The sequence below is a fragment of the Notothenia coriiceps genome, unplaced genomic scaffold (assembly GCF_000735185.1).
Source record: "Notothenia coriiceps isolate Sejong01 unplaced genomic scaffold, NC01 NC01_scaffold00006850, whole genome shotgun sequence".
NCBI lineage: Eukaryota > Metazoa > Chordata > Actinopteri > Perciformes > Nototheniidae > Notothenia > Notothenia coriiceps.
Window position 1 is genome coordinate 19,992 of NW_011339551.1, and position 12,833 is coordinate 32,824.

General features: G+C 40.5%; 2 protein-coding genes across 2 annotated transcripts; one reads left to right on the plus strand and one right to left on the minus strand.

Annotated features, from left to right (window-relative positions):
- Positions 1-2,959: 2,959 nt before the first annotated feature.
- On the minus strand, positions 2,960-7,626 carry zgpat (zinc finger, CCCH-type with G patch domain). The gene is made up of 7 exons (XM_010769264.1): positions 7,474-7,626; positions 6,344-7,005; positions 5,846-5,979; positions 5,457-5,624; positions 5,165-5,287; positions 3,777-4,200; positions 2,960-3,465 (listed from the first exon to the last, which is right to left on the minus strand). Exons 2-7 carry the CDS (start codon positions 6,946-6,948, stop codon positions 3,327-3,329), a joined length of 1,593 nt encoding a protein of 530 aa, XP_010767566.1. The 5' UTR covers positions 6,949-7,005; positions 7,474-7,626; the 3' UTR covers positions 2,960-3,326.
- A 322-nt stretch (positions 7,627-7,948) lies between these two features.
- LOC104943800 (TELO2-interacting protein 1 homolog) lies at positions 7,949-11,262 on the plus strand (the record flags this gene model as incomplete). The annotated part of the gene is made up of 3 exons (XM_010769265.1): positions 7,949-8,068; positions 9,047-9,786; positions 10,925-11,262. Coding segments are annotated over exons 2-3 (1,064 nt in total), but the record flags the coding sequence as incomplete, so codon positions are not given.
- Positions 11,263-12,833: the final 1,571 nt, after the last annotated feature.

A 12,833-nucleotide genomic window follows, 5' to 3' on the forward strand; every position in this document is an offset into this window, starting at 1 on the left:
CAATAGAAATACATTGCTTTTAAAATCGTTCTGTTTGACACGAAAAAAAAGGGGAAAATCGTGTTGGTGAACACGAATCAATAGATTAAATGTCGTGACTATAACACGAAATGCCGTGAGACTGGGTTGTATCACTTTACCATGAGATATTCACTGCCCTTAGGGACAACACTCGCGCTGTGACTTGCTGATGGTCACCAGTTTTATAGCTGTTTTTCATTGACTACTTCAGCATATTTATTTATAGGAGACATATTATGCTAATTATCAAGTTTATAGTTTGGTTTCTTGCATTCAGCGTTTTGCACTGTCATTGCATTGGGGGAATGTAACCACAGGTTAAAGTGGGCTGCGGCCATCTGGAACTGCTTTCTGGCAACTTAATTTAACAAGTTAATCAATCTGAGTGGCAGTTTCATCATAATAATGTCAAGGGATTTCATTTTTCGTGTGCTACAGCCAGGCGTTCCTTCCAGCTGATGCCATCGACATCAAGATACTCAACTCATCAGAAAAGTAATGTCACCCCCTAGTCATGTTTCCTTGCTGTCAAACTAGCAGCGCCTGCCATAGCAAGTGAGTGAAATCTGCCTGTAGTGAAATAGACAAGCTCATTGACAGACTGGGATCCTTGATGAATCAATGTACAGTAGGGGAGAGTGGGGTAAATTGAGCCATTTTTTTGTTATGCTGTCCTCTAAACAAGGAGAAATGACACATAGTAAAAATGAAAACATACACCTATAATTCAGGATGTCTCCTATCAATGGCAATGATAATAATTCATATTTGATCAAGGGCAGTGAAAATATTACTTCTTTAAAAAAAAAAGGTCATGTGGCTCAACTTGCCCAGTGTAGGGTAAGTTGATCCAGGTCAGGGGGTAAATTGAACCACTGTTCAAACCTGGGCATACCTGTTCAAACCTATCCCCTGTGTGCCTTGGCACTATAAACAATAAATAACAAACCAAATACAAGCTTAGTTTTTCAAATATTTTTTATATAAATTTCGATTGAATTGATTGATTTTTTTTGAACATGTTAAAAGGAAAAGTAATCATACAAATGGTGATACAATTTCATACATCTTACCAATCAAACACAGGTTAAATTCATCTTTAAATGTAGCCTACAATGAGCTCTTATTATCAACTTGGCCTACTTTCATTAATTTCTCCATTGAAAAACTGGCTCAACTTACCCCAAGGCCCATGGTTCACTTTACCCCATAACCACCATTTTACAAAAATAGCTTAGCATTAAAATTCAGAGTCATCTTTAGCTTACACATGTTTTAATACGCTGCCAACACATCAACATATACAATATATGTGTTTAAACCTGGATACTTTTTTTTTTACATGACAGCCGATATAGCTGACATCTGGAAAATGTACTTTGACAAGCAAAAAACGTTTTTTTGTAAAAATGTTTACTTACCAGACCACAATGAGTATCTCTCTTTCACAGGTAATGAGAAATGGGTGGAGCTTGCATAACTTCTGGTCACTTGATTACAACTATAAGGCCTGGTTACAGGGGGTGGTTCAATTTACCCACTGGCTCAATTTACCCCGTTCTTCCCTACATGTGGCTATAAAGTTCAAACACATACAGCAGGATGTTTAAACCTCTGTCTATGCAGATTAAGTTTAGCTGGACATCAAACCCGCCAAATGTACTTGAAGCCTGAAAAAAAAACAATTGGGTCTCCATAATAATGACGAGAAGAGTGTCCCTGTAATAGAATGGTTCAGGAATAAGTCCTTAACCTGGTAATGCACTTCAGCATTTTCAGGCTTCCTTTTTTATTGATATTGGTTAGATTCCCGAATAAAAGGTCTGGTAGTTGACACAAAATTGTTCACAAATTGTTCAAACTCAGTAGATTCCCCACTAGTGAATGTCTGAAGTTTTTAGGTGTGGTAGAAAGTGGTTTCTAACAAGTGGCTAAATAAGACTGCCAAACGTCTTCCCGCTGGACATTAGCCACCTTTAGCTTAGCAATGGTGATATGAAGTCATGTAGGCCTAACCGCCATTTCGTTTTTTACAGCCTAATGTTAGCTTTATGCTTGTGGCAGTTGCATTCACAGCACATAGCTATTATAAAAGTGGCATTAATATGTTAAGGTTGTCCGCTGAACAAATGGTAGGATATCTAAAAAAAATAACATCTTTGACGGAGGACTGATTTTCTGCAATATTCCAAATTCCACTAGCAGAAGTCATCACCTCCACCTGTCTGTTAAGCCTGGACCTGGAAGAAAAAAAAAAGTGAAAAAAAAAAAAAGGATTGCGAGATCTCGCAAAACCTTTTTTTTTTTGTTCACATTTTTTCTTTTTTTCTTCTCCATGTCCCCTAGGGGGCTCCGTAGGAACCTATACTTAAAACATTTAATTAAAAACAAGTTTCATATATGCAGCAAATATACTAGTTTTGTGTTGTTTTTTAAAACTATTTATATCACATTCAAAGTAGGAAATGCCCTATAAAAAGGATGAAGACCTAATTTTTAGCTACCTAACAACAAGACTTACCTAACCTTTTACTTGAGAATGAAGGGAAGCAAGGTAGACGCTGTCCCTACCCACCCACCGCCTACAGACAATGGCCGATGTACGAGCAGACAAGCTGCTCCCCAAATTCATTATTTAACAGAGAAGTTACGGTCATAGCTTCAAAGACGCTGCGTACGAGCTGGTAAGAAGCGGGGGCGAATAGAGGGGCTTCACTTCAAAACTGTTAAAGGTCTCCAAACTCCTGAGGATGTAATTTAAAAGTCAGTCAGAAAACCACGTCAAGGTATACTGCACTAAACATCGAAGCAGCTCCTGGCCAGCAAAGTATAACAAAAGACCACATTTAGTATTCTGTGGTAGAGAAAAACTTATTTTCACTTAGGTCTCAGCTGTGTAACAGTGTGTAGCTAAAAAATAAAGAACAATGCACTGTAGTTTCTTCAAACAGGGTTTTTATGATAAGGTTAGTAAAAAGAAATAAACAGACAAAAAATACACTGAGACATAATGCTCATCACAAACAAAATGAGGTTTGTAACATAAGTGTGAACTGTACAATTTTAAACCAAGCGATCGAACAAAATAAACCGCTCTGTGCTTCAAAATAAAATGAGAATCAGAATTGATTAGTAAATGCTGCATTCTGCATAAAATGGCTGCCAGCTTGAATCCATGATGCTGGAGAGAAATGTTAAAATAAATGTCTGGAGCAAATAACTGACAACAGGTGGGGGACAAAAGTTCATTTCAGGCAGGCCGTGCTTCCAGTTACCCTCTTTGAGTCTTTAAGAAGAACTGAGTTTCAAAACTCTGTCATCTTCTTGTGTGTGTCAGACTTCCTGTGCTCGCCCTGGACGGACAGCTCTTGGGCTTTCTGCTGGGCCAGCAGCCGGCGGGCCGCTGACAGCTTCTCTTCCAGCTGCTTCACTCTGGAGGCATCCCTTTGCGCACACAAACAACAAATAGATTAGCAAGTGGGAAGACACTGGTTGGTTTTAGCTGCACTTTCCAGAATGAGTCGGCAACGGAAATGAGTTTCTAGCCTCGGAACTTTGCAGCTTATTTACATTTCCTCACAACTCCCACGGGCCATCTTGACAGGAGCTCTGTAGCCTGTAGTGTGCTCATATCCCAGAATAAATTATAGCCGTGCATTTCTGTATCTATGATTGTTTGGGCTCTTGGTTCAGCTCCCAGCCTTCACAGAAGTCAGATTAGACATATAATAAATGAACAACTGATCCGTACTGACCTTCCCGTCTGTCTCTTGAGGGTCTGCGTCAGTTTCTGGATCTCCCTCTCAGTCTGGGACACCCTCTCAGCAGCCTGGAACACCTTTACATTCAGAGTCCTCTTTATGCTTTTCCCCCCCCTGTAAGCCTCCACCCCGGCCGCTACCCCAGCAGCAGCAGCCCCCCCCTCAGCAGGACCAATACTCTTGCCTCCTAGCTTGTTGTTGAGAAAGTCAAAGACGTTTTTGCGCCCCCCTGTGGCGCCCCCCCGTGGCCTTCTGCGTCGAGGCTTCCTCTTCGGGCGGCCTGTCCCCTTGCCATCTTTGGCAGACTTCATGCGGGGTCGTCTCGGGGTGAGCTCGGGACACTCGTCCAGAGGCTTCCCTTTAGACACGACGACTGCCATGACTGGCTCTAGTCGACCCTCCTGCGTCTTTCCTAAGCCTGAGAAAACACAAGGGACACACGTTACACTTTTCTGCAAATTTGACATGTTATAGAGGACATATTATGCTCATTTTCAGGACCCCTAATTAAGACATGTTTACTTGCTTCAATGTCCAATAAATGAATTATCATACTGCCTGGCTCCAGCACCTCTTTCACATAGTAAAAGCTCATGAACACACCAAAGTCATATGAACTACTTTTTAATTCTTGAAATGGGACGACCCGACGCATATGAATGCGTCAGCCGTGCTGAAGGTCTCCTAATACCAATCTAGTTACTAAAATCAAATCAACACTTTTTTTTATTGTATCTTTTGTGACCCATTGATTTGAGTTTTTTGCAAGACCCCCTTTCAATCAAACTTCCATACCTATCTATATTAATTATCATTAAACTCATTATAAGGATGTCCTGGCTTATGTGAGGTACTCCTTCTTTTGCGATGATATTGATTATTTACACAGCACCTATCCCACTGAGGTTTTGTTGCCTGGGCGCTCAGCCAAATTGTTCCTCCGCATTTAACCCTTCCTAAATATTGAAGTGCAGCACAGTGCAGAGCGTAGGGACCAACTTAAATTCTAAAGCCAATGCTTTGTTAAGGGCAGAGGCGGACAGATTAAGTAAATCTAGCATGCATGTGTTTAGGGAAGGAGGAAACCTTGGGGGAAACATGCAAAATCTGTCCGTGTTCTTACCCGTACCTTCTTTCTGTAAGATGACAACGCAACTAAGGCACTTAGCATGCACGTTGCAAAGAAGATATAAACTAATGTTTCTTAAACTTGTTATGACCTTCCTTTAATGCTGGTGAGACATTTGTATGGAGAGTAGTGCAGTAAATCAGTTATCTTGCTAAAAAAAGATAGAAAATAAATCAATAAATAAGTGCCACGATCAGAACAGGACGTTACCACTTTAGAAACTGAAATGTGATTCATGTGCACTTGGTCTTACCTTTCCCATATTCATAACCCATTTTGAGCATGAGCTTGGATCCGATGCCTCTGGTGTGGGCCTCCCAGCCACCGAAATCTGCACTTCTTAACATTTCTGTGGGATCTACAGCGGAGTCCATAACTATTGGGTAACAAGTGAAAACCAAGAAGAAATAGTTAGTTACACAACTTTCACTCAAATTCAAAACTTTACTTCCACATACATTGCATTACCAGCTTTAAAAAAAAAATGTTTCTGAGACTAGTTCTGGCTTTGATTGGCAGGTATAGCAACTCATAACCATAGACACCTTTTGCAAAAACCACATCATCTTCATCTTCATCTCCACTGTCGTCAGAGTCAGAGGAGGAGGGCAGGTCGTCCTCTCTCAAAGGAGGGATGATGCAGTCGGCCTCCACCACAACATCTTTCAGCAACACCGAGTCAAACTTCACAGTGAAGAAACCACTGTCCAATTCTACAGTGAGAGAAGACAGAAAAGTTTAGTCAGAAAAAGTTTTAAACTAACTTATTATATTACCTTTTGTAAATGGTATTCAGATAACTTTTGATTGTCAAGGAAATGTATCTATTGGATACTTTACATTCAGTATATCACAGTATAGTGGACACTTACTGCCAAAACTGTGAGTTTGTTTTAAAATTCATGATGAAAACCTGGCCCTGTCATCATAATACCTTTGATTTTGGCAGGGTACCAGAGGCCGTCCTCATGTCGAGCCAAGCAGGACGAGCCTGCTTCAAGATTGCTCAGGTCGAACTCAAGGAACTCTCTGAGCTCCGACACATACACCACTTCACCGTGGGAAAACCTTCAAGAAGCAGAAGACAGAAATTAGATAAAGCTGATTTTACAGTGCTTGTTGAAGCTCAAACTGTAATAGAATCTATATTAATGTTTTCCCATTTGTGAAAATACTATACAGTCATTTAGACAAGTCCTGGGTAACCAAATAACAAGCAGATCAATAGGGGGACAACTCAATTTTTAATAAAAGTAGCAAAAGAAGGAACATTTCTCAAGTTTTTGACTGATTTCTGTAGCTATGGTCAGCCTGCATTGTGTGGACAATGGGTGACACTTGCTGGAGGATATCTGCTATTACACTGGAGGCAGGCAAATACTGACAATAAAACAACGCCTTGCAGGTCTTAGTGTAAAAATTGGAACTTTACCTGCAAGTATCCGGGAAGCGACATTTGTCCTCCAGGTAATATGGACAGGGTTTCATAGACTTCTGGGTGGGGTAGACGTAGAAAACTCTAACTTGTGCCTCTTCTCCATCTGCTGGTTCTGCCCCCACCACCATGGCATTGTGATACTCCAATGTCCCCCATGATGTCCGGTACGGTGCTCTTACTTTGGTGCCACTGAGTGTATCTTCTTCTTCTTCCTCCTCATCCTCACCATACTCTACCCCACCTTCCTCCTCATTGTCCTTCTCCCTAGTGTCAGAGCTACTACCTGACGACCCCCCGAGTTCAGTGTAGAAAGCAGCAAACTCATCGTTCAAACTGCTGTGTGCTCCGTTTGTGCCAGCTGCTGCCGTTGAGGTGTTCGCCTGAAATCCATAGATGTCCTCCAGGCTGGCCAGAAGCTTACTCTTTTTGACAGACACCAGGCTGGACTCGGTGAGCTCTATCAGCTGACTGAGGTCCTCTTTCAGTTTTAGCAGGTCTGACTGCTGGGAAGGGTCCAGGCCAGCTGACAGGGCGGTCTCCACCTGCTGCAGCTGGGCACCATAGGCACTGATGGCTGCCTCCAGGGTTCCTTCATCCATGCTGACACTTGGCACAGGACAGGGACAGGAATGGACAGCATGAAGCCTCCAAGACCACTGAGGAAAAACAAGATGATAGATTTAAAGTAGAGATAAGTTAAGAGATAAAAGCAGAATGAGTAGATCACATGAGAATTCAATCATTTCCTGTAATGCGTATTTTAGTGACTATCTATTAATAACATGGTCCAAGGACATTGACAGACTGAGTGGGAAGGCCACAGTCAATGACAAAATAACTGAAGTCAAAGGAATACAGTTACGACCACTAAACTAACAGTATGATTTACTGTATTAAAAGCTAAATAAAAAACTAGTCCTGCTTCATACACTAGCGGTATGTTAGGGCATGTTTTCCGTAAGATTCACAAGTCCCCCGTATATCTAAGTAGGTACCATTGCAAAACAATTTAACAGAACGTTAACGTTTCATAGTAAACCATTGTTAATTTTAGAGGTAGAGTTAGCTAAATATTAGCCGTCTTTAAGCTAACGTACAACTGAGCATAATAACAGTAGCATTACCTTCGTATTTAGACTAGCTGTCTGACATCCACTGCAAAGACGGAAAACGTCATAGCCATGAAAACAACGTGCTATGTTAGGAAAAGAAGAAAACCATTAGCTGAATTCACATAATTGATCAGCACAGTGACAACATGGACCGGTCCTGTAGCAAGCTAGCAGACGAGAGTGAAAGATATCAGTTCCTTTCAAAATAAAATTGGCTTTAGATGGTGGATGTTTTCCAACTTCGTATTGTCAGTAGTCAGTCCGTATACTGACAATACGAAGTTGGCAGTCAGAGGCTGAATGTATTGTATGTTTTTGTTTATATATGTATAGGTATTTTGTTTATTATACATTTCTATACGGTTTTCTTTTTCACAGTAGCGCTTTATATTATTTTATTTTGAAAATCCAACCGACGGAGCAGGAAAACCAAACTCGTGTTATCCTACGTCATTCGAGCGCCATGGACGCAGAAACATGACGTTCCTTGTGGGTGGAGTTCAGGAACTTCACCAGTGTGATGTTAAAATCTTATATTTGTAATAAAGCCATTTACATGGGCTTATTTGGCCTTGCAGCGGGTCCACTAACTTCTTCTAATGTGAAGGTAGGCTAACTGTCTGGTGACGCCTGTACCGCAGCCTCAGCAGCATGCAGGATGCTGTCAGCTAACTAGCATCGATGCTACACATGTTCTACTGTTACTGCATGTACATAGTATTGCTCTGTATCTGTTTCTTTACGCTAATAGTTTAACGTTTCACTTTTCTAAAGGGCAATTGGTAGATGATAATAAGTACATAATACAGCACTGTCCAGACAACTTACTACTTCCTTGGAACAACAAAATACATCAACAATGTCTCTGGCAATACAAAACAAAACCAAGACCAGAAGCAACACCATAACCAGGCTCAGATTTGACCTCCATAAGAATGTCCAGAGGACAGTGTCAACATTCAGACAAAAATAATTTGAATTTTCTTGACTAAAGGCTGATTGGCCAATTTTTTTAATTAGATATAACATTTAGTTAAGAAGTCAAAAGCAGGTAAGATTGGTGACTGGTCAATAACATTTTCAGTGCAAGTGTTAACAATTGTTATACCGTTAGGTCAGAAAATACTCATCTAAATAGGCCTGTAGGACAGACCTGAAAAATAAAGATAGGTTTTTTGCATAATATGCTTGAATTTCCTATCTATACCTTTTGTTTTTGTGTGCGGTTTTCTCTATGTATGTTGCAATTTTATTACAACATTTTAAATTTCATAACTGTTATTTCTATGATATACTGTCTGTACTAACTAATTGTTTACTTACTTGTAAACAATTGTCAATGTAACTTTCTGATTACATAAAGTACATTTAAATATCAACGCAAAAAGTACTTGGCCAACATGGCAGGTGACCAGCATAGTTTTAATCTCAAAGTTATAATGTTGATTATCTAGTTATATTATATAGTTTATTTTATTATTTGACTAGTACAATTTCAGTGAACTGCAATACTGCCTGTTCTTTCAATTTGTGCATTAATACTTATTTTATCTATCTTCTATCCCTCTGCACTTCTTCATTAAAGTGACTCCTGCAATCATGCCTACAATCATGCATCAGATCAGTGATCCAAAGATCGCCTTTGCCTACCTGCGCCCGGCCTGTGTCCTCCTCACCAAAGCTCCCACTGTGACCGACGTGGAGACGCTGAGCGCTCAGCTAAAAGAAATCGACGATGCCACGTTACAGCAGCTCCAAGAGTACATCCTCTTCCCTCTTCGTTTCGTACTCAAAGTCCCTGGGACAAAGAAGGACAAACTGGTGCAGGCTGTGGCTGAGGCCATGAGCCACGTCCTGGAGACCACGTGTGTCCAGAGCTGGGAGACTCTCCGGGACCTCCTGTCAGAGCTCTGCCTCTGCCTGTGCACTCCTACCGATCCTGGGAAACCTGCAGAGACTTCAGAGGAGCTGAAATCTGCCGTGCTGAAGTGCCTGGACGCACTGCTTCATGCCGCTTATGGTGATATCATCTTCAAACTCTTTGAACCGATCATGCTTCCCGGCATTGGATCTGCCATATCGTTGCTGCTGGCTCTGGGAGAGAAGGAGAGATCTCGAGACGTACAGTTGGCAGCGCTGAAGTGCCTCCAGGCTCTGACTCTGCAGTGTGACTGCACTCAGGAGCATGTAGTCCCATCGTCACAGGAGAGAGGTGCTCTAGGCAGCACCATGGCTTCATTCTTACCTGGGATTACCATGGCTGTATCTAGGATCATTACAGGAGATCTGAGACATGGCCATGCAGTGACAGTCAGGGCGATAAAGGTAACCGTGTTCACTTTGATTCCCTATGTGATGATGCAAGCTCGCATTTTGTAACAAAACTTGCTACAGGTCATTCATTGTGGTGAGGCATCTCAGGTCTGAATCTTTATTTAGTCCTGTATTATTGAATTATGAATGAATTCCACATACATAATAGATTACTACACAATTAGTGTTATTATTAAAACTGTGAGTAAGGATTCCTAATCCATTTGTAATCAAAAATGCTAAACAACTGATACTTGCAGCTTCTTATATATTATATATATATATATATGAATACTTACTACATTTCTTTTTTTGACAAGTTGACTATTTTCTTATCTTTTAGAGACTACAAAGTTATTTGGTTACTTGTAATTTATATCATTGGTCAATACGTTGATTATTTCTCATAACTTCATCAAAACATCTTTTAGTTTGAACTCACAGTCCAAAAGTTTAAGATGATAGAAAATAATGTTTTTGTCATATTAACTTCAAGTGTATCCTAACACTATATACTGGAAATATACGGTATACATTGTGCCCTTGATAGTCTTCATGTCGTTTCAGGGGCTTTTTTACGCTGCCACATATAACGTTAAAGGCAGGATGCAGTTATTTATTTTAATTCATGACAAATGTTTACAGAATCACCCACTTTATATATCAGTAGACTTTATGTGTTTTTCATTGAATTGTTGTTGTTTACTTAATTTTGAATTAATTAAACTCGCGCAGGGGCTAAATAGCATCGACCAATGAGAATGTCAGCTGTTCAATCCCAGCCCCTGTAGCTAACATGTTGAAGTGTACTGTTGAACTCAAATTGCTAGAGTATTGAATGTTTGTAAGTTGCTTTGGATAAGATCGTCAGCTAAAAAGCATCGTACTGTAATAAAAAATGCCGAAGGAGAATGTCCATCATACCTTTCCAGTTTTACAGAGAGTATAACGATCTTTGTATAGATTTGTAATAACTCCTCTTTGCCACCAAATGCTTTTGAATAAAAGGCTTTAGGTTATGACAAACACATCATTATAAAATTGCGTAAAGCAAACATGTCTTCTCTTCTTTAGAGTGAAACAAAAGTGTTTAAATCACTTTAAATATGTAATTCCTTTTTTTATCTCCTTTACTGTGGTTCTCATTCAGGTTTGGTACAGGACTGTGGGGCTGGTGATAGAGGACGCCCAGCTCCAGGCCGGTGAGCTCTGCAGGACTGCCCCACCAGACCTGGGGAGAGTCTCTCAGCTGATGGTCCATCGCTCTCAGGACTGGGTGAAGAGCACCGCGGGGAGACTCTCTTCGCTCCTGAAGAAGATCATCTCCTGCTCCTCGGCTCACCAGCACTGGAGGGTCCGGCTGGAGATGGTGGAGCTGGGGGAACACCTGCTGGCCCGGTGCAGCCACTCACTGGGGGAGTGTGTGGGGCTGCTGCTGGAAGCCCTGGTGGGGGCAGTCAACGATGAGGAGCCCAGAGTCAGGAAGAGGTTGGATTTGATTGACATTTTTGTGAGATAAACTGATTTTATATTTTAAATAAACAAAACTACATAATACAGCTTCAGTCAAGAAATAGAATAAAGATTCAAAGGTTTTACTGTCATATACACAATAGCTACAGGATAGTTGTTGGCAATGAAAAGTTAAGTACCAGGCTCCTCCAATAGTGCTACAATGCTCCAATAAAACACTTAAAGGTGAGGTAGGTAAGTTTGAGAAACCGGCTCGAGATACACTTTTTGTTATATTCCATGGAATGCTCTTAACATCCCGATAGCAATGAATATCTGAAGTGCTTTGACAAAAAATCCATAAAAAAATGTCATCTGTGGAACCCGTATACTGTAAAAAGCACGACCAATCATCTGAGCCGGCCCGGCTAAAATAACTGGATGGCCTACCTGCCTGTCAGCCTTCCATCTGTGCACAAACTTATCTCGTGCCCTCATTGGTCATGTGCACGTTCGTGTGTGTTGGAGGAGGGGCTCTGTAAGGAAGTGGCAGATTTCTGTGTATTTTCAAATTCTAGCGCACTCGAGCTGGTTTCTCCAAAATTACCTACCCCACCTTTAACTAACAATACGTTCATATTGCGTTTTTTAAACATTTTGCAAGTATTTTCCTAACATATACTGTGATTTATTCTCTTTGGTTTAACTGCAAACTATTCAGTTTCATTCCAAGTTTCAACCAACTTCCACCAATCCCGCTGGCTATATACTGTACTATACCCATGACTTAAAAAAAACAAAAAAACCTGTTGGCAGAAAAGGCCATTTTTGTTTATTTAATATTTGTGCAGACTTTCCCATTGGTTGGGTTTTATTTATAAATCTCTGCTTGGGTTGGTTTCCTCCTACATTTGCACATATATGTGTCATAGAGAAAGTCTATATGGCCTGCGCTTCCAAGATTTAATTCAGATGCTGGTTCCTACAGTGAGAACAAAACTGGATAAAACAGCTTTTAAATATGTTGCCCCCACAGCTTGGAACAATGTTCAGAAGGAGCTGAAACTCTCAGATGTAATCACTATGGGTGAATTCAGGTCCATCTTAAAGGACAGAGAACACGACACCATTGGTAGATATAGAGTGCTCGTATATCCAAAAATCGTTTAAAATGTTGCCAGTTTTGAATGATTTTTAATAGTTTGTTTTATTTCGCATATTGACTGGCTAATGTGTCATTTTATTTGTGTTTTACAGCTGTATTTGTCTGCCTGTCATGTCTGCGTTTTATCTGTTGTAACTTCGTACATGCTGCCCCTCTTGGCCAGGTCACTCTTGGAAAAGAGATTTTAATCTCAATGAGTCTTTTACCTGGTTAAATAAAGGATATATATACGATCACCCAAGGGCCAGTTCATTGATCTTTCAGGAAATTAATCAGGCATGGTGACCCCTGCTTAAACTAAACATCAAACCATAACTGATACGGAAGAAATTGTGCCAGAAATCAAAATTCCCTGAGGTGCCTAATCCAATGACATATTGATTACATCACAGGTTTAGAGGGTCTCTGGCTTTGGAATATGTTTTTTCATATATTGAATATT